At 38.9% G+C, this 26,404-nt stretch overlaps 1 protein-coding gene across 6 annotated transcripts in view; it reads left to right on the top strand.

Annotated features, from left to right (window-relative positions):
* The first annotated feature begins 2,711 nt into the window (after positions 1-2,711).
* The window catches only part of Rnf19a (ring finger protein 19A, RBR E3 ubiquitin protein ligase), a 44,143-nt gene continuing 20,450 nt past the window's right edge, over positions 2,712-26,404 (top strand). Inside the window, exons 1-5 of one of the 6 annotated variants that reach the window (XM_055620305.1) lie at positions 2,721-2,898; positions 6,918-6,951; positions 7,393-7,593; positions 7,853-8,147; positions 20,537-21,297. In XM_055620305.1, coding sequence (XP_055476280.1) covers positions 20,675-21,297 — 623 coding nt within the window. In that variant the 5' untranslated portion in view covers positions 2,721-2,898; positions 6,918-6,951; positions 7,393-7,593; positions 7,853-8,147; positions 20,537-20,674. The other 5 variants (XM_055620333.1, XM_055620315.1, XM_055620352.1 and 2 more) reach the window with 5 other exon arrangements.

The raw sequence follows: 26,404 nt of genomic DNA, 5'->3' as shown, positions 1-26,404 counted from the left end.
TACCTATTTCTTCCATCATAACCCCTTTCCTCTAATTCTCAGTGCTTCAGCCTCTGTCTTGAACTTGACAAGTTTTCTTGCCAGGACTCTGCACCTTCTGGTTATCAAGCATCCTCAAGCTCAAATTGACTTTAGTTTGAGAGAACAAAATAAAATTATTGGGCTTGATGCTTTTTATTGTTACTTTGTGTCTTAGTTATTTTCCTATTGCTATGATAACAAAATACCATGACTCAAGGGTATTTATAAAACAAAGTATTATTTTCCTTCTAGTTTCTCTTGAGGATCTAATCAATTTTGGAAGGGTAGAGTGCATGATGGTAGAATAAAGGCATGGGGCAGTAATAGTTGATAACTCACATCTTGATCCCAACCACCAGGTAGAGAGAGAACCCACTGGAGACAGTGGGAGGCTTTTGATCACCCCTCAATTTAGCAGGCACCAAAATACTTCTTGAACCAATGATGAACATCTGGGACCAAGTAACTTCTTTGCATTAATCCAAGGAGAAATGGTGAAGCTGTAGCTGTGGTTGTAAGTCTTGGGTGTACATTGTATCATATGGAGTTTAAAAAATATATGGCTACCCAGAACCATCTTCACTAGGGTGCAGCCTAAGCATCTGCATTCTTTTTGGAGGAGGTAGCCAAACTTGAAGTTATTGCCCTAAAAGGCAAAAGGCACACAGCACAGAGAACAGAGAGTCTACCTCCTGGCACCTTTCTCTCACCCTCTGGTTTAGGATGGTGCAGAACTCCCTTTCCCTTCTGTTAACACATTGTAAACAGAACTTAGTGAAAGTGACTGAAGTAAGAGTGTCTGGAAAGAATCCTAGATTTCCTCCTTGGGCCTGGCTGACTTAAAGTTTTGTTTGTTTTAGATAAATCCCTGTCCCATCTCAAACAGACTTGAGCTATAGGTTTGTTTTAATTAGGGTTTCTAATGCTGAGACAAAACACCATGACCAAAACCCAACTTTAGTAGGAAAGGGTTTAAGTTGGCTTACACTTCCATATCACTGCTGATCATTGAAAGAAGTTAGGACAGGAAAACAGGCAGGAACCTGTCCACAGGAGCAGATGCAGAGGCCATAGAGGGATGCTACTTACTGGCTTACCTCTCATGGCTCAGACTGCTTTTTTTTTCCGTTTTAAAGATTTACTTATTTATCTGTATGTATGTCTGCACGTCAGAAGAAACTGAACTCAGGACCTCTGGAAGACCAGACAGCACTCTAACCACTGAGCCTTCTCTCCAGCCCCAGCCTGCTTTCCTAGAGAAACCAGGATCACTAGCCCAAGGATGAAACCTATCCATTATGGGCTAGGCTCTCCTTCAATTAAGAAAATTAATTAAGAAAATACCCTACAGGCTTTCCTACAGCCCAGTCTTATGGAGGCATTTTCTTAATTGGGGATGCCTACTCTCAAACGACTTTAGCTTGTCTCAAATTGAAATAAAACTACCCAGCACAAGGTGCCTCCACAGGCAAGTGGAGATGTAATTCAGATATAGCTCTTTCTTAGCAGATGCTTATTGGCCTAGTGAGTAATAGGAGATCCAATTTCTCGGAAGACAGGACAAAAAAAAAAAAAAAAAGAAATTTAATTTCTAGGAACTATGGTGACTAGAGCACAATGCTCTATATAGTATATACAGATATATGCTACCCCCTTCCCAGCCATTACAACATCTACAGTGGAAAGTTATTCCTGCACTATTCGTAGACTTAAAGTGTCCTGCAGCCTTTTGGGTAGCATTTAAGTGTACACATAATGGCTCTCAACTTCCAATAAATGAAAATCATATCCCTTTAAGATGTGTGATCAACGATACTTAGCCCTAAACTGTCTAGCCTGTTTCTAACTGGGAAAATTTTACTGGATTACCAAAGATGCCAAGCGGGCTTTGAAGACGTATGGCTCCTTGGTTAATTCTCTTATTTAGACACACTGAAATAAGGATAGAAAGGTGATATATTTAGATTAAGTAACAGATGGTAGGTGGACATTTTGGAATCCATCATATCCATGTCTCAGTATTCTAAGGAAAAAATCTAAATCCTCAGGAGAAATAAACTAGGAGAGAACGGGATTGAGACAGGAAAAGGATCTGTTTATTCAACTAAGAATCTATACCAAGTCTTGAGTAAGTAGAAAATTCAAAGGGATTAAAAGATGGAGGAGAATGAACACAGAGTCTGGATTAAAGTAGCTCTGAGTATATCAGATTGTTAAGGGCTGAGATATTTCTCTGGGAACGAAGAATAGCAGAGAGCCGCTTCCACACCTCGGCTCTTCTCTCCGGAGGACTGCCAATAAAGCAGGTGAACACTGAGCGGAAAAAAGGGGGTGAAAACAGACTGCGAAACGTCCAGTAATGGCCAGGATGCGCTCGACCTGCTGTCCCCACTTGGCACTGGAGGCAGACGCGGTGGGCGTTACCTGAAGGGCGTCGCCCGCCCCACTGCCCGGCGCGCTCCGAGGGAGCCAGCGGGAGGACAAACCGGAGCAAGCGCCCGCAGCGAGAGGCGAACGTCCCATAAGCAACCGCGGCCGGCCGAGGAGGGGGTGGTGGTGCGGGGCGTAACGTCAAGACGCAGGGCGCGCGCTGGGTGGGGCCGCGCCGGGTGGAGCAGGAGTGGGAAGAGGGGGCGGGGCCTGCGGGCGAGGGCCGGGGAGAATGGCAATTGCAGCGCTGGTTTCCGGTTGCGACCGTCCGGCTGGAGTTTCTGAGGGGAGCTCGGGAAAGCGGCCGCCCGCAGCCATTCCTCCGGCAGCTCTCGCCCTAGCCGAGAAGGTTCCGCGGCGGGGCTGAGGGGCCGTCCTGCGCTCTGTCTCCGCGGGATGGGCCTGCTCGCCCGCCGCCCCGCGCCGCCGCCGCCCTGAGGAGCTGAGGTACGGAGCCGGGCCCCTCCCCTGCGGATAGGGATGCCAGGCGTCGCACAGGCCTGTCTGGGACTGGGAGACCCGCGCGGCCGCCCCCGGGTGCGGCCGGCCCGCGGCCCCACGGTGTCGTGACTGCCGCTGCGCTGTCCGGAGCTCTCCGGGGCCGCCGAGCGGGCGAGACCCGGGGCCGCCGCCGCGCGGAGGCGGCGGGGGCGGAGCGCATTCCTGACGGGTGAAGTCGGCTCTAACGGGACGCTTTCCGGCCTTGCCGCACGCTGGGCGCCGCCGATTTCGCCCCCGAAGCCTCTTGCGGGGGCCGGGAGGGCGGTAGGGAGGTGCCCGCCTCCTTCGCGAGCGGACACACGCACACGCGCCCCTGCGCGAAAGCGTGTGAACGGGGGTCTTCCGGGACTCCACCCCCTGGTTGTTCCCGGTCCTCACCCCGAGGGTGAAGCCACGACTTTCATTTGCCAATTTGCCGCTGCGCTCTTTTTTTCCATTTCCATTAATGGGTAGAAGTGGCTTAGGGTTCGTTAGGAAGAGGGTGGCGAAGGCTGTATGTGGGAGAAAGAAAGGTTTAGTTTTTGCTCATTGGAGATACAGGACTGGTGCTTTGTGTAAGAATGTCGCAGAATGTTAATGTTAGAAAGGACGGCCTTTAGATGCCGCTGCAATTTTCAAACCTAGAGGTTGGCTAGGAAGGTTGGTGTAAAATGATTGCAAACAGGAGGTATGAAAGCGGACCTTTCCTTGGCCAGACTCTTCAAAATATTTTGATCTTTCCTCATTCTATTTGTGTGTGTGTGTGTGTGTCTAAGAACCTGGCTGTCTTTTTTATTTTAACCTGGATTGCTTGACCCATTTCATTGTACGTAGTGTGACGATATACTTGTCTTTTTTTTTCCTTTTTCTTTTCGGTTTTGCTGTTAACCGGTCTCCGTGCACATCCTACTGCTTCTGTTTGTAATTCAAGTCATTTCCATATTTGCCTGCTTAAACTTTAACACGGAGCTGTCTGTATTGAATTATAATGTAAATATTTAGAAAATGGCGATGACCTTATTTTTAGATATTCTTTACAGTTTCGTGGGAAAGGATTTAATGAATCTTGGGACTCATTAAACCAAATTATGCAAAACAAAAAGCAAGCCCTTTTTTTTTTTTTAATGCTCTCTTTAAAAAATTCATGTGTACAGTGTAAGCTTACACTTCATGTAACCATGGAAAATTTTTGATGTCATTGCAAGGGGTCTTTCTGAAGAAGAATGTACATGGCAGCTAACGTGAGTGTATTTTTTTATTATTATGTCGGGGTTCTGATTCGAGAACCCCGGTAAGGTTTTTTTTTTTGTTTGTTTGTTTCGTTTTGTTTTTTAATTGCAAGATTTTAGAAGTTGCAACAGCCAATTCCTTACAGCTGCTTGAAATGTGTTGTCTTGGAGGTGCCTCGGTTGAACATTAGAATTAATATAAAGCATTGTTCAGTGTAGTGTTGCCTAGCAAATGTTAGAATTTAATTTTGAATATTTGTGGCAGTTGGTTGAATTTTTGGTGCCTCTTTTAATCTAGCAAAATGAGAGTACCATTTTTTTTTACTTAAGTGTTTTTGAAGAAACTAAAGCACCTGGTAGAAAGTAAATGGAGTTGACTTGCCATGTTCGAACACAGAGCAGCAGAGTAATATTTCTGTAGTTATGTATTCAGGAGGTTGTTTTGTTTTTTGGAGACAGGGTTTCACTGTATAGGCTGGTTGGCCTGGAACTTGTGTATACCAGGCTAGCCTTGAACTCACTCAGTTCTTGCCTCTGATAGGGTTAAAAGCCTGTGCTCCTTGCCTAGCTTAGAATTCACCATTGTTCCTTAATGGGATATGCATAATTTTAGGCACACATCGGGGTGGGGGCCACTAGTGCATACACTAGGCAAGGCTCTTAATGTCCCTGCTCCCTTTGAGGTAAGCTTTTAATTTTTGCTTTTTCTTTCCTGTCTTTTGAAAGATCTTGTGTATTTGCATTGTAAGTCTTGGGTTTTCCTAAACACTTAGATATAGCACAGAAATTCTTTAGTTTTTAGTCAGCCCTTACCACCTAATACATATATACATTCTCTAATCACGAGCCTCCCACATCTGTGTTAGTATCTTTTTGTAATTTAGCTACTCTACAGATTGGGATGGGAGCGTTGTTAGACACTAACCTGGGCAATTTAGCGAGACCCCGTGGAAAACAACAGTAACTCCAGGAATCCCAGTCATCACAGTCCACATTATCTGGAGGGCACTGACAATTGGGAAACGTAGTTTCCTGAGGTTTCTAAGAAGACAAAGTATTTGTGATACCTTGTAAACATCCTTAGTGAAGTACTTGGCGCAGAGTAAGCTAGAGATAAATTTGGGTACCATTATGTCAGAGTTACTCATGTGTATCTTCTGTATGTGACAGTTGTCAAATGCAGGCAGATTCTTACTAAGCTTGTGCGCTTTTATCAATTTTTATAGTTGAGGTTTAGCTAAAAAACTTGGGCACCTTCAACCAATAGCCAAAGTAAGTTGAATTTCTGAATTAATACTTGATGACCTATTTATCCAGCTAGTTCTTCAGAATAAAGTAATAGCCTGTTTGAGAAAACCCATGCTCACAGAGGAAATACACCAACTAAAAAACTAGCTTGACTCCTGTTTAGCAAGTATTAATTAGAATTTTCCATACCTAGGCAGTTTTCGTCCTCCAAATAGGAATAATTTTTCTTGTTTTTTTAAGTCACTATGCCAGTTAACTGACAGATGGTGCACAGTGTTGAACCAGTTTCTTGAGTAAGCACACCTCTGCAGCTAAAAAGTGAAGGGATCACTCATTGCTTAGTAATCTGTGCTTCAGATGCTGGTAGACTTCAACCAAAAAAGGCATTGAATAGTTTTAGGTGTTTAAACCATTGTTTCTCTGTAATTGTCCATATGTCAGTAATACTTGATGAAAAACAAACACTTTTATAAAAGTGTGCCTTTAAAATATATATTATATTGTTTTCATTGTTATCACTGAAGACTATTTTTGTGTGTTGGAATATGTATGTATGTGTGTTGCCTGCACATTAAGTCTGTGTAGGATGTGTGTAGTTTCTGTGGAGCCCAGAAGGGGGACATTATATTCCCTTGGAACTGGAGTTACAATGGTGGTTAGCCCTTTTTAGAAGCTCTGTTTGGAAAGGTTTTGCTATGTGAAGGTCTCAATAGGAGAGAACTAGTGAGTTGTTTGAGCTTAGAAGATAAATTTGTACACTGAATTTTGAAGCACAGTTTAGGCCAGAAATAACTTTGTTTAATTTAAGCCTAAAAGAAACTTCAGAACTGTATCTTTACTTAACAAAACTAAAACTGTCTCTTAAAATAGGTACCCTATTTTTATTTTGCCTCACTCTAGTGACCTCTAAGAGTGAAATAGTTCTTGTTATATGTGAATAGCTGGCATGTTGACACTTGAACTTCTCAAATTGAATCATAAGGAGCAAACTAATTAGAGAGGACCAAGAAGCCAGGGCAGGTTATTAGGAAACTGATAACATTAGCAGAGGTAGGTCGATCTCTGTGAGTTCTAAGTCAACCTGGTTCAGGCCATTCAGAGCTGCATAGTGAGATCCTATCTCCAATCCAAAACAAAACAAATAAAAGCTTCTGGGTGAATATTATGTAATACTAAAAACTACTGTATCACAAGGCAAGTTTTCATTAGTCTGGAATTACATATTTATATTTGATATTTCTAAATCAAGCCTTGTTATTTGTACCACAAAGGTTGCAATTATTGTATTACTATTTCTATGCATGATCACACATGAAAATGTATAGTAGGTAATGTAAGCTCTGTGGTGGCAGGGTTATTTGTTAATGCTGAAGATCTTAGCGCTTATAATCAACTTGCCACAGTGTGCATTGAAACAATTTTAGATTGAATAAAATACCACAGTGTGAGATCATGCTTTCATGTACTTCTCTCTGTTCTCTTTTGTCCCTCTCCTGTCTCATCACCCAGGCTTTGTGAATTCCTGATCCTTCTCTTAAGTGCTGTGAGTATAAACTATGGTTACATGGTGCTGGGAATCAAAACTCTGGACCTTGTGCATTTCAGGAAAGCACGTTACTAACCAAGCTAAGCTATGTTCCTAGCCAAGACAGCTATTTTAATAGAAATACAGTGTGTGCCACAATTGTAATTTAAGATTTTCTAGTGTTTTAAGTAGAAGAAATAACATGAAACTAACTTTTGTAATAATAGCCCAATACACCCAAGTGATATTTCAACATTTAATAGGTTGAGTGATTAAGTAGTATTAATGATTAAGCATTCAAATAGGTGACTTTACATTCTTTCATTTTCACAGTAGGGTGTAGCTCTGAATATTTTGTATGGCATGTTCCTTCCTGCAGAGATTCTTTGTTTTTTATTGTCATCTTGATAGTTTATTTTTTTTAACCTTTTGAAACCATATTGTCACTTGATATTGCAGGATTGAGTTGGATTGGCACCTGCACTGAGCTCGGTGGTGCACCCTGTAATCCCAGCCCTCTGGGAGGCAGAGACAGGCCGATCTCTGTGAGTTGGGAGTCCAGGACAACCTAAGGCTAAACAGAGAAACCCTGTCTTGAAAAACAAACTAAACAGAGAAATCCTGTCTTGAAAAACAAACAAACAAAACAAAAAAAGAAAGGTACCTGGTTTCTTTCCTGCTTTGCTTTCTGCCTCATTTTCTTTCGCTGTCTGTAAAATGAGGGGGAGTGTACTGTCCTTCACGGCACTGGATTAGATGTGTGCAACACTAGCTACTCAGGCAAGACTTCGCAGAAAAGTTCTTTTGTTAGTCGTACCTTGTCCTCCTATACCTAGCTTGGTACAAAATAGAAGACATCCCAACGTGATGGAGTGCCATATCTAAACCGCCTCTCCCCCTGGTTTGGAATTCATTACAGTGATGCCCAAATTGTCACAAAATCCCCTTATGAGGGGAAACCGGGAATTATAGAAGACATGGAAGAGGAGGCGGCAGTGTGACCAGGGGTCCTGAGATTGGAGTGATACAGCCAAAAACAGAAGCTGGAAGAGGCATAAAGTCGATTGTTCCCAAGAGCTGCAGAGGGAATACAGCCCTGCCTCTAATCTCAGAATTGAGAAAGTAAATTCCTGTTGTAAGCAGCACTGCTTTGTGGTGATTTGACAGCACCCACAGTAAACTAATATGTAATCGAAGTCTTCAATAAACCAAAGGTTTGTCATATATCATGCTTATCAGGTACTAGACATTCTAATCCTTTCATAGCAGGTTCAGAAATAGATTATGTACTATATGCTATGTTCTGTTGCTTTTACTCCTATTGTTTCTTCCCTTTTTCCCAGCGTGTTCCCTTTCTGCCCTTCACTTTTAAGGTGTAGTTGGTATTTGGGGAAGGGCTGAGTAAACTGCTGATAGGGCTAAGCTAACAGGTTACCTTCTTAAAAGATTGGTCTGCCACCATTCTCTTGTACTGAATTCTCATCACTCCTGTTGAACTAATTTCCTACCTTCCTATGTTTACTCCTTTGGTGATTCCATCCATGCTCTTGATTTTATACATCATCTCTATAGAAACTCCCAAATTATATTTCTAGGCCTGCTTCTACTTCTTTACCGGTGCGTGTTTCCACCTAAGAAGTCTATGCTAATAATTTGACCCTTTCCTCCATATTTATGTTGGGAAGGTATTTGTTCCATTTTTAAAAATAGATCAGTAGAGTTAGGATGTTTAGCTTAGCTATAGAACTGAAGACTGAAAACTACTTTCAAGAAATTTATGCACTTAAGTAATGTATTCCACATTTCAAGTGCCTGGCTATACTGGTGAGTAAAGCCATTTCAGGCTGGAGAGATAGCTCAGGGGTCACCAAAGGACCTGAGTTTGGTACCCAGCACTCACATCAAATAGTTCACAACTGAGGTAGTTTCAGGAGATTCAACATCCTTTTAAGAATCTGAGGACACATATTGGGTGGAAACTATAGCAGATTTAAGGAGGTAAAAGAGAAGGTAGATAGACAAAACGAGCTTAGCTATTGGCCACTTGAACAAATTTAAGATGTCAAACATATAATTACATAAGGAGAGAGAAGTGAAAATTATTGTTAAGACTAGGATCAGAAGGCAGGAAAAGACCACCTCCCCTCGACCAGTGGACTTGGGGAGGGGCATGCGTGGAGGAGGAGGAGGAAGGAAGGGATTGGGAGGGGTGGAGGAAGGGAACTACAGGGGGGACACAAAGTAAATAAAGTGTAATTAATAAAATTTAAAAAATAAAAAAAATTCTTAATCTGTTTGAATTAACTAAAAATCCAAGAAGATCCAAGAAGTTCACTGAATCACAAACAGAATTAATACAAAGAACACAGACTTAGACACATTACAGTTTATTCATTTTGTATCCTCCCATACTTCCTCCCCTCCCAATCCCACCCTCCCTCTTCCTCACCTGTGTCCCTCTCCCATTCCACTGAAAAGGGAAGTCTTTCTCCCCTTCCCTCTGATCCTGGTCTATCAGGAGTGGCCGAATTGTCTTCTTCTGTGGCCTGGTAAGGCTGTTCCCCCCTCAAGGGGAGGTGATGAAAGAGCAGGCCAATCCGTTCATGTCAGAGACAGTCCCTGTCCCCATTAGTGTGGAACCTACTTGGATACCCAACTGCCATAGGCTGCCTCTATGCAGTGGTTCTTGGCTGGAGTATCAGTTTCATAAAAGACCCCTATGCCCAGAGTTTTTGGTTCTGTTGCTGTCCTTGTGGAACTCCTGCCCTCTCCAGGTCTTACTCTCTCTTCTTTGATAGGATTCCCTGTACTCTGACCAAAGTTTAGCTATGAGTCTCAGCATCCGCCTTGTTACTGTGCAGGCTCCTGTCCTGTTCCCTGTTTTCTCCCTCCTCCAATGTCCATCCTCTTTGCCTTTTTGAATGGGGATTGAGCATCTTTAGCCAGAGTCGTCCTTCCTGATGAGCTTCCTTAGGTGTACATATTTTAGTATGTTTATCCTATGTTATATGTCTAGTATCTACTTATGAGTGAGTATATACCCGGTTTGTCTTTCTGCTTCTGGGATACCACACTCAGAATGATCATTTCCAGTTCCCACCATTTACCTGCAAGTTTCATGATTTCCTTGTTTTTTATTGCTGAGTAATATTCCATTGTGTAGATGTACCGCAATTTCTGTATCCATTCCTCAGTTGAGGGGCATCTGGGCTGTTTCCAGCTTCTGGCTATTACAAATAAAGCAGCTACAAACATGGTTGAGCAAATGTCCTTGTTGTATACTTGAGCATCTTTTGGATATTTGCCTAGGAGTGGTATGGCTGGATCTTGAGGAAGCGCTATTCCTAATTGAGAAAGCGCCAGATTGATTTCCAAAGTGGTTGTACAAGTTTGCATTTCCACCAGCAATGGAGGAGGGTTCCACTTTCTCCACATCTTCTCCATCTTAATCAAACTACTTGTGATTCCTAATCACTATTGTCAATTTTATTGGATTTGCAGTCATGGAAACATCTCTGGATGTGTGTAATGGCATTCTTAGGAAAGGTTTAACTGGAAGAAGATCTATCTGGAATGTGGGCAGCATCATGAGGAAAAATCAAGTTGAGCACTGGCATTTTGCTAACTAGATGCAATATAACCCATATTTACATTTGAGTGAGGGTGTGTGGGTGTGTGCATGCGCCAGAGAGGTAAGGGCAACTACCGTACTCCTTGCAATGATGAACTATATTCTTGAACTATGAACCCAAAATAAACCCTTTCCTAAGTTGCTTTTTTAGTTGAGTGTTTTAAAACAGCAGCAAGAAAAGAAACCAACACAGTGCTTAATACCATATATATAAATTAATGCAACCAAAACAAAACAAATCACATTGCCTAAAGAGGAAATTAATGAAAACAGCTTACTGCTGTGAGAGCTGCACATCAAGAAGTACTGAAGAAGGGTCTGAGGCTGTAGGAACATGATACCAGATCCATATTTGGGATGGACCTGATCCACATGAAGAAATAGGCTCCATCCTTACATTGTTTTGGAAGGGGTTGTGTGGTGGGCATGAATGGGTCAAAGAACAGCATGCAAAATTCAACTGCAGACTTGATGGCAAGGAGCCATTTCATTGGCCCCACTGAAAAAGTTTTGTAAACATAAAAGTGGTGTTAATTCCTATTTTTCAAAACATCAAAATTGAAAATCACATATTTGGATAAGGTAGATATTGGAAGTTTTCGATCAAAAGGGAACAGTATTTCATTATAAAAATGGAAGAAGTGAACACGTAAAGTATGGGTATATGTAAACACATTTTTAAGTTATTTAATAATCAAAAAAATTGAAGTTAGCAGTTTTTGCTACTCAAAATAACTGTTGCTATAAGAAAAGATGTTGGTAAAAAAACATCTTAGGAAATAAACACCAGTAATAAAATGTGTTAGTCCACTTCAGGTGCTTATTTTAGAAGTCCACATCATTTAGAAGACAGTAGGGGATTCATGTAACAAGGCGTGGCTAAGGAGTTCACTGTGGGTTGAATGGAGGAGATTTCATAATTAGTGTTATTTAGAAGTTTGAGCTTTTGCTTATAGTAAAATTTCTGAATAAATCCAAAATTTAGGGAAAAATAAACTTTAGAAGTAGCGTAAGACTATAAAAAATTTATTTATTTGTAATTATATTTTTCAGTGCTTGAGGACCAGAAACAAGTAGCTCCGAGGCCTCAATCAAGTAGTTTGAGGCCAGCCTGGCCTGCATTGCAAGTTCCAGGCCAGCCAGGACTACACACTAAGACCCTACCTCCCACCCTCCCCCAAAAAAGATTCATTAAATTACATTTGTTTAATTACTATTTGATGGTTGGATGCTTGTGCAATGTCCATAAATGGATGTTCTCTCTGTCCACTATGTGGGTTGCAGGGATTGAGCTGAGGTTGTCAGCCTTGGTGGCTGACTCACTGAGCTATCACCAGTTTATGAATTTTAAAAGTATAGTCTTGAAATGAGTAAGCCTTTTCTAAGTGGGGAGGAAAAGGTCATAAAGACAAAGATGTGAATTGTAAAAATTCTAAATTGGTAAATTGCTGTACAATCGAATATAATTTTTTAAAAGATACTACATTACAGCACGTTTATATATGTGTATATATTTTAAAAAAACTAGGTTTTCATATTGGAAGGGAAAGTCCTCCATCATGAATTTCCTCTTTTTGTTTGGGTGTATACTTGGAAGCAAGGGATGAACTCACCAGCATAGTGTGCTTTTTTTAAACTTTGATTCCTGGGGAATGAACTCAATAACAGCTTGCTCCCTAGCCCTGGTCTGCAGACCTTTAAACCTAGGCTTCCTCATTTCCAAAGTTTCCTCTAATGAATTATAAAGTCATTTAGGTAGACGATTAGGAGGTGTTTATCAATAGGATACCTTTAATCTGTAATTCTTGAAATCTTACGATATTAATACTTAACATATTTAACACATTTTATTGTATCCCATAGCACTTGTGTGATAAAAATTGTTTTTACAGTTTAACACTGAACCAGTGAGACATAGCTTATCTTACATTTCACTTCAGCTAATATGCCAGGTTTCATTAGATGCTTTATCCTTGTAACTTCTGTTTAGAGTTATTCATGTCCATATTTGTAATGGCGATCACACTAAAAATGGCTGAGATCTTAACTCCCAGTTCTCTATGGACGTTGGGTATTTTCTGTTACCATCCCCAGCACACCCTCCAAGCCCCACTAAGCCACCCAGGCAGGCAGAGGCTGGTAGATTTTCTAACCTAGTGAGTCCCAGGACAGCCAGAACTACATAATAGAAAGACCCTGCCCCCTAAAAAGTTGTTTTATTTTTATTTTATGTAAATGAGTGTTTTTCTACACCATTAATGTGTGCCTTTGACCAGTGGAGGTTGGAAGACATACCCCATGGACCTGGATTTATCCTGAGCTATCATTTAGATGCTCAGTACTAAACTCAAGTCCTCTGCAAGAGCAGCAAGTACTGTTGAATGCTGAGACATTGTTCCAGCCCCCAAAACCACTTCTCTGCCCTGCTTTGTGATTCAGGAAGTTAAACTAAGAATTGCCTCAGTTGTCCTCTTTTAGTGGAGTTTATTGGATCCAGTGGAGAAGAAAGGAGGTATTCCTTCGAGTGCTGTTGGGTATCACCTTCCTTTGTGCCTCTGCTTGGGAATGGCAATAGCTTTATCTTTGTTGGGTGTTCATATTTAATCCTATCCTCCACTTTGTTTTTTTTCTAGACAAGGTTTCTCTGTGTTATGACTTTTGAGGACCAGGGTGACCTTGGACTCAGAGATCCACCTGCCCCTCTCTTGAATGCTTGGATTAAAGGCGTGTGCCCCCACTGCCCAACTCCATCCTAAGTACACTTTCTAAGTACACCCTTTAGTTACCTCTTTGAGAATGGTTTTTTTTTTCTTCTCTATTTCTTTTATATGCATCTATGTTTTGCCTATATGAATGTCTTTGTGATGGCGTTGGATCCCCTGGAACTAGAGTTACAGTTCTAAGCTGCTGTGTGGGTACAGGGAATTGAACCTGGCTTCTCTGCAAGTGGTCAGTGTTTTGAACTGCTGAGTCATCTCTCCAGTGCCGGCTTTTGGACTGTGACTGATGATTTTCTTAAATCTCTGTAGATTCTTTGTTTATAAATTGAACACATTTTTATTTAAGTATTGTAAATGTTGGTTAGGTGTTTCAGCTGGACTGTTCAGCTGAACTGTTCACTTTTGTAATTTTTACAAAGTATAAGAAAACAATTTCAAGTTGTGTCAAAACAAACCTAATCAGAGTCAAGAGATGGCTCAGAGATTAAGAGACATTCATTGTTTTTCCAGAGGGCTCCATTTCAGTTCCCAGCTCTAGGGGGTGTGGCAGCCCTCTTAGCCTCAAACATATACAAATACAAGTTTGGATGGATGGCGCGCGCACACACACACACACACACACACACACACACACACACGAGTAAATCTTAAAAACAACAAAGATCAGCACTTTTATTACATGTGCAAAACACCTTTGTTTTGGGCCATTTCATTTCTTCTTTTCTTTTTGTTTTGAAAGGAGAAATGTAGCCCGGGCTTCCCTGGAACTCACTGTATAGATCAGATGGATCATTATGATCCATCTATCTCAGCCTCAGTGTGCCACCTCTGTGGACTCCATTTCATTTTTTAGTTCCACACATTCCTCAAGAGATAGATGAAAGACTCTAGGAGAGGGAATGTAAGCACTGCACTAGAGGTTAGAAAAGCAGTCTAACCTTCTCCTGGTTGAAACATATTAAATCAGGAGGCACTACAGTTCCTTTGCTACCAGTAAAGCTAATTCTTTAGCCAGTTTTTTTTTTTTTAAGGTGGTGAAAGTATATACACAATTGACAGTCTTAGTTTGTTAGAATTGTGCTAAATGGGAAAAGAAAAGAAATTTCTCACTATTTCATTAGCAGATAACTAGAGTACCTTGTAACACTAATGTTTGAGAAATGATATTTTTATGATATTAGACACTTAATTGAAAGCACATAGTATGGGGACTACTATATTTCACTCTGTCTCAGTAACCAGGCCCTTCTAGTATCATTAATTACATATCCATACTTTCGTTCTTAGCAAAAGGATCTCACTAAGTAGATAGGGATTAATGTAATGGAGGTTGCACACATTAGGATTTTTCCAGAGAAACAGATGTTACATACAGATAAACAGTAAGTTGGTTTTTTTGGTTTTGTTTTGTTGTTTTTAGGAGAAAGTTATGTTATGAAGACAGAAACATAGACTCTGATCTAGTGTTTTCAAACTAGAAGTTGAAGAAACTGCTTTAGTTCCAGTCTAAATGCAAATGTTTGAGAAGCAGAGGAACCAATACTATAATGTTCTGGTCTGAGTTCAAAAGGCTTGGGAACCAGGAAATCTCATGTGCAAGAGTGGGAGAAAGGTAGATATACTAGCTCAAGCAGAGGGCAAAACTTTTCTCATTTTCTCTACCCAGGCCCGCTATCTAGTGGGTTAGTTGGTGCTCATACATGTTGGTAGGGTGATCTTCTGTACTCAGTCTGCTGATTTAGATCCTGCTTTGTTACAAACCAACCTAAGTTCTCTCTCCCATTGCTGCTTTTCTTCGTGTTACCAATATTTCTGTGCTCTTTATCACTTGTTCTTATTCTAAAATGGTTATTTGCTGTACAGTGCAAGCATCTGGGAGTGGGAGAGGTTGAGAGAAAATTTAATAAAAATATCAGGTTTCATAGAAAGGTATACTAAGAAGGATGTCTTAGTAATGCTGGCCACTTACCATTATGAAGGAAGCTGGGTTAGGATATCCAGCAGCAACCCAAAGAACAAAAAAAATTCCTTACTTTTCCACATTTTGGGGGTAGGAGTCTCTGAATTTAGAGGGAGAAGTCTCTTAGTAGTTTAGTGAAGGTACTAGATAGGATAGGATATAAGGCTCTAATTTAAGAAGCTATTTCTATTGTCCCACTCTATTTTGGCGCTGATACAGTTTAGGAATTTAGTAGTTTAGGGAAGGCACCAGATAGGAAATGTATGGCTAATCCCCTCTGCAAGGGCAGCATCTAGGATCTAATGAGGTATGTGTGTATACATGTAGTGTGCATGCACACGTGTGCCATGTATGCACTCTGCCTTATTCCCTTGAGACACACAGGGTCTGCAACTGAACCTGGTGCTTACCATTTTTAGCTAGGCTGGAGGCCAGCAAGTCTCAGCAATCCTGTCTCTACTTCTCCCTTGCTCCAGTTTTGGGATTATAGGTCAAGTGGCCACACCTAGCTTCCTAGATAGAAATCTACAGTCAGGTCCATGTGCTTATGTAGAAAGTGCTCTTACCCAGTGAGCCCTCTCCCTAGTAAAGCAGGCTCACATACTAAAGGCATGGCAACATCCTAGGATCTTATTTAGTGTATTCTATAGTAATCCAGTGGACCTTACATTAGTCTTTGTAAACCATGTTTGAAGTAATTGGAATATATGTAAAGTTTTATATATTTATGTATATATATATGTCTATTGTATGCCTAGATCTGATAATAAAAAATGTTTATGGCTAAAATTTGTGACTTGCAAAGCATTTGGGAGAGAAAAAAAATGTGCTGCCTGTGTTCTTGTTTCTGGGGTGGTATGATGAAACATTGACAGTATCTTCTGAATTTGCTGTTACATAGATTTCTTCTTAATCTTGATCATATGCTTGCAAGATGGTTCAGTTTTTTTAAGTGAATTCTGTATTAAGCTATCATTTGCTAAAATTTCTCAAAGATCTACCTCTGTTTTGTGAAAATTGAGACATTTTAAGACAAAGTAACAGGCAAAGTTATGAATAAAGGATTATAATTGGTGTAGAGATAATATGTTTCTTTAGATCACTAAGATCCATATGGGAAGTATGCATATCTTGTTAATAGTAATATTCTGTGTTTTGCACATGGAGGGCAAGATTTTAACAGTGAGATTCCACCAAAATTCTTATAACAGAGAATTCCCTTGGAACATTTCTAAAAAGGGCATTCATTAAATTGTGTGGATTTAAAAAAAAATAAGTCTTGAGACTGGAGAGTTAGCTCAGCAATTAAGAATACTTACTATTCTTCTAAAAGACTTAAATTCCCAGCACCCAGAGCTTGTGACTTAGGCTCCAAGGACTCTGGTGCCCCCTTTTGGCCTCCATGCATACAGATGCATATAATATAGCACCATGAACAGTTATACAAACACATACCTTATAAAAAAATAAGAGCAACATATGGCAACATGTACTTTTAATTCAGCTTTTGGGAAGCAGAGGCAGGAGAGAGAGAGAGAGAGCGTGAGCACGCTCAAGGACAGTCTAGTCTGCATAGTGAGTTCTAGGCCAGCTAGGATTACACAGAGAGACCTTGTCTCAAATAACCAGCCTGCTGGTGGTGGCGGCACATGCCTTTAATTCCAGCACTCCATAAGCAGAGACAGGTGGATCTCTTGAGTTCAAGGCCACCCTGGTCTACAGAGTGAGTTCCAGGACAGGCAGAACTACACATAGAAGCCCCAGAACAAAACAAACACAAACACCACACAAATATAAATAGATAGATAGATAGACAGACAGACAGACAGACAGACGGACGAATTTTAGGAAAAAAAAGTCTTACTGCCTGTATAAACATAATGAGAAACAGAGAACATGGTTTCAGTTAGGGGCCAGGCCAGAAGGCAACCTATAGGAATTTATTTTTAAGTGAGGGTATTTAACAAAGAGCCTTTAGTATTAATGGTTGTTCAATGGAGTGTACAGCCAATTGTGGAGGAACATTTTAAATTTGAGAGAGAAAGTGAATACCAAAGTTGTATTGCATGTCTTTCCGAGGCTTACATGTAAAATGTAGTTTGTTCATTTACATGCCAGTTGGATAGTTAAATGTTATTTTTCTAGTTTTACATGGAGATTTTGTTTTGTTTTTTTTTTTCTCCCTTCTACGAACTGTACAACAATAGATGGATTTATTTGCAGTATGTATTCTTGCTTCATTTGAACGTTATATGTAGGGTCTCTGGGCTTAAGAATATTTCTATTTAATGAATAATGCTAAATTGGCTTGTCCCACATTATGCTTAGATTCTTCTAGCTAGACATCAAGTGATTCTTTTACTATTAGCAGCCTTTTACAATTGCTATTGCTATCTAGTATGACCACAAATGCTATCTAATGTTTGAATTTTTAGTTCTTTAGTTGTGATTATTGTTGAATTCATTCCTATTTTCCTAATTTTCGTAATTCTCAAAACTACTTGCTCGAGTGGTTGTGTAGCTCTCAGGCTTTACGTTGTATTCATAGTGGTACTATCATAAAATCTAATTGTATGGTAAGAGAGGTCATTATTCTTTACTAAACATGTTTCCTGGTTTATTGTGTGAGATTTTTGTTTAGGAATAAAAATGCTTCAGGTTGGTATCAAAAATTATTTGTATGAAAAGAGAAACTCAAATGGTTTCCAGAAGCACTGTGTCATTGTGTTCATTGTGTCTTCTGCCATTTTTAACATAGAACGTTTCCCTAAGGACTTGACTTTCTTTGGCCCAGCTTCTCTTTCAGACCTTACCAGCTTGAGGCTTTTCGGGCTATCTCTGCTCCTGCTTCCAGGGAGAGGTATTTTTTTCTGCCTCCCTCACTGGAACCTGACCCCTTCCTCACTCTGGGACCACAAATGTTTCCTCCTCAGACAGGCAATAGCAACCCCTTCTCAAAGGGATTTTGAAATCTTTCTGTTGTGGCTAGCAAAGTCTGCTTTTGAGAAGCTTCCTTGTTAAAGCTCTACTTTTTTTCTCTACCTAAAAGAAACTGCCTTTCTGGGGTTTGTATGTAACTTTTTTTTTCCTGCAGCCTGCTGGAGGCCTTGCTACTGGGTGTGTGTTGGGAGGGGGGGGTCTAATCAGTATTCCGTAAGTGCTCTTGCTTTGTTTTTCAGAACAGAAAGAAAACTGCTTTATGTAAGTTCTTGCTAGAATAATGTAAATTCTGTCACACATTGGTATGCCATTTGTTGTTTAGAATAGTTCCAACCCCAGGTTTTAAGTAAGTTAACTTTATGTTACAGATTTAAACACACCCAATGACCAACAATCTATAACCAAGACATATTGAACATGGTAATTTTTATACATTCAGAATAGACAAACATCTTGCTTTTTGTTGAATCCAATTTTTTATGACCACAGGAACTTTGTAGCAGAATTAACCATTTGTTTTTTTTCTTACTGGAAAAATCTATTAACTACTTTTTTGTTTGTTTTCTTTTTCTAGCTCCAGTGATTTTAACTGTTGCTTGACACTGCCCAGCAAATTTTAACTTCCACAATAAATGATCTTCTCCTGCTAAACATTTTCTTGCTGTTTCCAGTTCCCTGGGCAGAGGACCTCAGTAGACAATAACTCTTAACAGACCTTGAGTACAAGTTGCTGTAGGACCATATTGAGAGCATGCAGGTTTTAATTTTTTTTAATTGTTTAAAAGGCATAGGAGCATGGACTCTCATCATATTGTCCTGTCCATTAGGATGCTCTATAATTGGAAAACCATAAAACTCTTCTTTCTGCTTATCTTTTTCTTTCTCTTAACTCTGCAGCATCATCAGGATCTAAGTCATCCTCAAAGTCTTCTTCTAACAAGAAATTATCGTTAGGAGGACATATAACTCTTCTGGAGGTTTAACCTCATTTTGTCTCAAAGCCTCCCATCTGTTTTTCTCTTTTTTCTAACTCCTAAAGTTTTACTTTCTCAGTCCTGTGCTACATACACAGACTATTTCTAATTAAATTCCATACAGAAAACATGAGGCTAATGCCTTGTCCCATTTTTTTTTTAACTCTTGAATTTTACTCACCGCAACCTTTTCTCTTTATGATTCGAGCTCGCCAACACCCATCAGCAGAGTCGAACAATTCTTGAGTGGGGAGTGAGGATTGAAAGAAAATAATAATTAAAAAAACCAAGACACTACACATCAGATATTTCCCAAAGGGCTTCTAGTAGACTAGGCACTGGTTTAGGCCACAGTCCCTTTTTATAATCAGAGCAAAGCACCTTGATACAATGAAGAGGTTCATGCAGAAGTCAAACTTGTTTACCTCGACCACCTATCTGTGTGTGATTCTCACACAAACAAAAGGAAGTGAACTTGACAACACATCCTGTCTATCCCTGTCTCCAGGTGAAGGCCAGGGTGAAAACATGTTTTTCACTAAGAGCTCAATAACAAAGCACCCTGACAAACAAGCGGCTCTCTACAGTGAACAGTTTCCAAAGTAGTTTTGCCATCTTACTTTCTCACCACTAATATGAGTGTTCATTCCTCCAAATCCTTGTCAACATCTAAAATAACAGTCGTTATAGCCACCTAGGTATATAGTGGCTCTCTGTGTAGCTGTAGCTATGACTAATGATGTTACACATTTAAACATGTTTTTGTGATGTGCTCATTATGTCCTCTGTCCATTTTTCTTTGGGGTTGTCTGTTTCAGTGTACTTGTAAGTACTTTTTACCTGTTCTGGGCACTGTTTTATTAGATGTTTGTGGCACGTGTCTTCTCGTATACCTTTCATATTTATCTCTTGAGTTTCTTTTTATTATTTAGCCATCCTGGTAACATACCACATTACTATAATTCCAAAATTTATAGTAAGGGATTGTTTTTGGATTGTAAGAAACCCTCTACCCAGAATGTTTTTCTTCAAGATTATCATATAAGCTATTCTTAGCCTTTTGTGTTTGCATGTACATTTTATTCCCAGTTAAAAACAAATTAAAGGCAATGAGGAATCATTTAAGTCAGTGATAGCCATCAAGATTTATCTAATATTTTCATAATGATTGCTTCAGCCCAAGTGTAGAAGCTTTTATTAGGATTAAAGAATGTCTTTGTTATTTCAGCATTCAGTATATATTTTCCTGTGGACTAATGACTTTAATTTTTAAGCTAATGGTTATGAAACATACTTGCTAAAAATTTCACAGAGAACCTTTAAGATTATAAAAATATATGCACATAAAAATACATTTAATTTTTTTGTTTTGTTTTAGGGTGTCTGTGACAACAGTCTTTTTTGGAACTTTTTCAAGACTCTCTGAAGGAGCCAGTAGGATTTTTTTACATCATGACGTAATCTGAAAACAAGAACAAGGAATACGTTTTATTTTAAGTATAATGAAGGGCTGTGTATGAACACTGACCCTGACTCAATTCTGATGAACATTTTAGACATGAGTTTACATCGGCAAATGGGTTCAGATAGAGATCTTCAGTCTTCTGCTTCATCTGTGAGCTTGCCTTCTGTCAAAAAGGCACCCAAAAAGAGAAGGATTTCAATAGGCTCTCTCTTTCGGAGGAAAAGGGACAGCAAACGTAAATCAAGGGAGCTCAGTGGTGGGGTGGATGGAATTGCAAGTATTGAAAGTATACATTCTGAAATGTGTACCGATAAGAACTCCATTTTCTCTACAAATACCTCTTCTGACAATGGATTGACTTCTATCAGCAAACAAATTGGAGACTTTATAGAATGTCCTTTGTGCCTTCTGAGGCATTCTAAAGACAGATTTCCTGATATAATGACATGTCACCATAGATCCTGTGTGGATTGCTTACGACAATACCTAAGGATAGAAATCTCTGAAAGTAGAGTTAATATCAGTTGTCCAGAATGTACTGAACGGTTTAATCCCCATGACATTCGCTTGATACTAAGTGATGATGTCTTAATGGAAAAATATGAAGAATTTATGCTTCGACGGTGGCTTGTTGCAGATCCTGACTGTAGGTGGTGTCCGGCTCCAGACTGTGGGTGAGAACATACTGTTTAGCTTTTCTTAATTTATTTTTCTCTGGAGCTAAAATAAGGATTTTCTTATAATCTAAAGAACAATCTTAATATGCCAAATAATTTATTTACTCATCACATTTTGGGTATAGTCCATATTAAGTATCAAAAGTCAGAAATCCTAACTTGTTTATATATTGTCTCTTAAATTTTTACTTGTATTTTGTGAAGCCAGTTATAAGCAAATTTGGATTTCTCCATCCATGAGCAGTTTTTATTTATGGATAATGTAATGCTCAGTATTAGGGTTATTTGTTGTCATAAATAAACCTTTTGAAAGGTGTTTTATGCCACAGATTGGTGTGCTCGTGCTCATATGGGACCATCTTCAGGTCTTAAGATTTGTTACACAGGGTTAAATAATTAATTTATCTCAATTTCTAAGTGACAAATGTTTTCTCAGCATTTAAAATAAAACAATATTGCCCGTGTATTTGATTATTATGTAATGAAGCCTTCATGTTGTGCGTTTATTACATTACTAAGAAAACCAGTTGTATGCTCTTTAAATAAGTTATAGGCCCATTATATAAAAGCCATGATAGAGAGATAGCTCCGTTGGTAAAATGACTGATTTGCAAACATGGATATCTGAGTCTGGATTCCCCAGAATCCATTTAAAAAGCTAGTCATGGTGGGCATACCTATAACATCAGTGCTAGGGGGAAGGCAGAGACTGGTAGAGTCCTAAAACTCATTGACCAGCCAGTCTAGATACATTAAGTGGAGAGTTATTATCAGCCCCTGACCTTAAATGCATGTGCCCCCAAATTGTGTTTGTGTACATACCCTATATACAAGACTACTGAAAAGAATAGTAAAACCTATAAAAAGTAAAATGTAATATCCCTTAGTACCTCATATATTGTATAGAGCTTATGAAAACCATGAGTTTCTATATTTGATTATAGCTCAAGGGAAAGCTAGAATGTGAATTTATTAAATATAGTTTCAGAATTCGTTGTCTGTCAAACTAACTTTTAAAGACATGTTGAGTAAGTTTTCAGATTGTATCTAACCTGTTCTCTAATTTTAACTGAAAAAAGTTAAGTATTTTCTGTATAGGCAAATCTGTAAACACAACTACCAATAGTTACTATGTAATGTAAAGTATTAAAACAGTTACTTAATAATCTAATGAATTCATTACTTGTGTAAGACTTAGACACAATCTAGTATCAGACTTGTTGTGCTTTTTTATACTTAAAGGGTCTCTATTACAATAGCTCGCATTAACAATACTATATAAGGGGTTGGAGGTGTAGTTTAGCAGGTCAAGTTCTTAGTATTTATGAGATCCAGGGTCTGATCCCCAGAAACATAAACAGAGTATGTTAGTGAATGCCTACAATTTTAATACTTGGGAAGTGGAAGCAAAACAGAAGTTCAAAGTCATCCTCAGCCACCTAGTAAGTTCAAAGCTATCCAGGGCTGCATAAGAGCCGGCCTCAAAAATAAAAGTAGGTAGGTAGGTATGTAAAAAGAAGATAACGTGTTAAACTGGGCCAAGGCTAGCTGAGCTTCCAGGTATAATGGCAGAACTAAACTCTGCGATCTATGATGAGTTACACTCTATGTCTAGAAAATAGGATTTATTTTTCTATTATTTTCTTACTTAACCAAGAGATTGTTTCCTATTTCAACAAACAGCTTTGATGTGATTTTGTCACTCTTGAGCCTGTGAACCATTTGCACTGTATTTTCATTGTTGCAAGAGTGCAGATCATTTTCCTGAAATTAGATTTGAGGTAGACAAAACATTTTACCTAAAAGATCCCTTTTGAGAATCATTATATCTAATGCTCCCATAAAACACTTCAAACACTGAGAAATGATGTCTGTTGTATTGATCATATAGAGGAAGAATGTGTTTTTCATGTATCCTTCATGGAACCTCAGGACATAAGTTATTTAATGAAGTGTCAGAAATTGGCCAGCATAAACTGGGACAGTAAATCTAAGGGCCTACACTGAAATCAGGGCAGATCCCAGAAGTAGTTATAAAAGGAAAAAGAAAAATAACAGGAAAATACACATGGATAATTTACTTATTTGCCACATTTTCTGTTTAAAATTGAATACACCTTCCATTAGAGAGATTAACACCAAGAAAACAAAATAGGAACACCTAATTTAATAGATTTTATTGTTAAGAAAACAAATTTATGGTAAGTATGTAAATTTAGTAAAGAATTACCCTTCATTAATTTGGCAATACAGTAAGTTTTTATTGATGATTGTCAATAGATTTAGGTACAGAAAACTAATTAGAGTCCTCTTATTTTTACATTAATGTTTGTGCTGGCTCTCTAGAGATAAAGAGCATGTTGTATATATGGCTCGTAATGTTACAGGTGTTAAATTGGTATTGTATAGAAACTTTACCACTCACATAAAACTTGTATGCATCGTTTGAGCACCATGTAGAATGATGTTGGGAATCCAGCGTGGGTCCTTTGCAAGAGCAGACAGTGCTCTTAACCATTGAGCCATGTCTCCAATTCTTAATTCCTGCCATTTTGAAAACAAACAAACAAACCCACCAGCTGGTCTTAGCATTAGCCTTTGAATTTTCTCTGATCTTCCATTCTGCTCCTCTTCTAGCCTCCTTCCTTTCTTTAGTAAAAGATAGGATACAGAGGGCTAGAGAGGTGGCTTAGTGGATGAGAGCACTGTCTGCTCCTCCAGAGGACCTGAGTTCAATTCCCAACAGCCTCATGGTGGTTCACAACCATCTGTACTAGAATCTGATGCTCTCTGCTGGCGTGCAGGTGTACATGCAGATAGAACACTCATATATAAAATAAATAAACTCTTAAAAAAAAAAAAAGATAGTTTACAGAACAGGTTTAGAATTTCTTTTCCTTTTTGTTGAAATTACTATTTTTATATAAAACTTGACTTTAAAATCATAGGCATTTTAGAATTAAATAAAATGTAGATTCTTCTCCCCCCCCCAGGACTGATATAAATTAGCTATTATTAAAAAAAATATATTTTTAATAAGTATTATATTTGTGTGTATGGGTGTTTTGCCTGCATGTGTGCAGTGCTTGTAGAGGCCAGAAGAGGGCATTAAATTCCTTGTGCCTGGAGTTACAGACAGTTGTGAACCACCCTGAGAGTGTGGATGCTGGAAATCTAGCCCAGTTCCTCTGTAAGAACAGCAAGTGCCCTTAACTGCTGAGCCATCTCTCTAGCCCTCATTGGTTATCTTAAAATCCAGGGAAATAAAATTCTGCTAAATTACCCTTTTATTTAAATTGCCATTAATTCTGTACTGTTGCGACAAATTCTCCCAGAGGTAAAATAGAATTTAAGGTGAAAACTTTGAATTTGAAGAATGAGATGCTTGAGGAAGTATTGAGTCTTAAAATCTTGCACAATTATGCAAATAGTCTTGAAATTTGATAATATCTTAGATATGATTATTTATGACTTTAATTTTGTTGCCAGTAACAAGAACCCCAAAACTGTCCTAACTTTCCAGGAAATGTTTGTTATTTTAAAAATGAAAACTTAAATATTTCAAAGAGAGGTAGAAAGCTCTAGATCTTGACAGTTCAGTTGTATAATTGTATGTATACAAACTTACAGGAACAAAGCTGTTCCTGTGTACCATTCACAATTTTTCCTCCTCCCCCATTACCAGTTTACAAAGCTATAGAACAGTATTACAATACGATTGTCACTTCTGCCATGTAAGGATATTGGCATAGATATACTGTATTAGTTATAAAACACCATGCACAGGGATAAGTCCATCACTATCATAGTGGGAAAGCATGGAAGCAGGCAGTCATGGCGGAAGAAACTGCTGAGAGCTGTCATCTCAGATGTAAGCAGCAAACAACAAAAAGGCCCTGGCACATAGCTTTTGAAACCTTAAAGCACACACTCAGTGACATGTTTTCTCCAGCAAGACTACGCATCCTAATCCTACCCAAACAGCATTGCAGACTAGAACTAAATATTCAAATGCCTGAGACTATTGAGTTGGGGCAGGATGGGCAACATGGATCATTCAAATCACCACATAGTCTATTGGTTTTACTCAGATTTCCCTTTTTATATGTACTAGCTAATTTATGTGGACTGTAATTAGCTATATAGAATTTTTATTAGGTGTAGATTTGTGTGCCTTCTATCACAGTCAAGGATATTACAATCTTTCATGCTCCTGGTTACAGCCAGATGTTCGAGCCTGACAGTGCCAGTTAACTGAGGAAGCTGAGACAGGATCACAAGTTCAACCTCTGCTTGACTGAAAACAAGTTCAGAGGCAGCAATTTAGTAAGACCCTCTCTCAAATTTAAAACAAAATAAAAAAAAAACACAAACTTTTTTTTAAAGGCAGTAATTCTTCATGTCATTATTTTATAGCAATGTTTACTTCCCTTCCACTCTCTGCTTTGAATCCTGGCAGTCATTAATCTGCTTTCCATTTCTAAAACCTTGTCAACAATTTCAAGTGTTACTCATACAGGGTTTGTAACTTTCCAAAATTAACTTAAAAAAAAAAAAACAAACCCTCAATGTAATCCCCCAGAGATTTGTTCATCTTGTTACTTGTATCAATCATTTGTTTTGATTTTTGTGTAGTGTTCTTTGGTGTGCATGTATGCAGCATAGTTTAATCATTTGTTGGTTGATGGACATCTGGTCCTTTTCCAGTTAGAGCTATTGTGAATGCATTTGCTATGAAAGTTGATATGAAGAAATTTTAATTTCTCTGGGACAAATGTCTAAGAGCATCCAAATTTAAGTTAAAAAATTTAAAATGTTGACAGCCAAGGCTACACAGAGAAACCCTCTCTCTATAAAAACAAAATAAAAAAATAATTTAAAGTATTAAAAATATTTACGTAGAGAATAGGCATTAAAGCTATTCATAAATGTATTATTCATCTTTTATTCAAGTCCACCCCCACACAACCCCCCCATTCCCACTCTATTTTAATTAAAATAGAAGTCTATTTTTATTAAATTATTATGTGACATTGGTTTGTTTGTTTGTTTGTTTGTTTGTTTGAGAGGGTCTTCCCACATAGCCCTGGCTGTCCTGGAATTC

Source organism: Psammomys obesus, unplaced genomic scaffold (assembly GCF_907164565.1).
Source record: "Psammomys obesus unplaced genomic scaffold, mPsaObe1.curated_primary_1811, whole genome shotgun sequence".
Taxonomy (NCBI): Eukaryota; Metazoa; Chordata; class Mammalia; order Rodentia; family Muridae; genus Psammomys; species Psammomys obesus.
The sequence above is the reverse complement of the archived record's forward strand: the minus strand, read 5'-3'. Positions and strand labels throughout refer to the sequence as shown.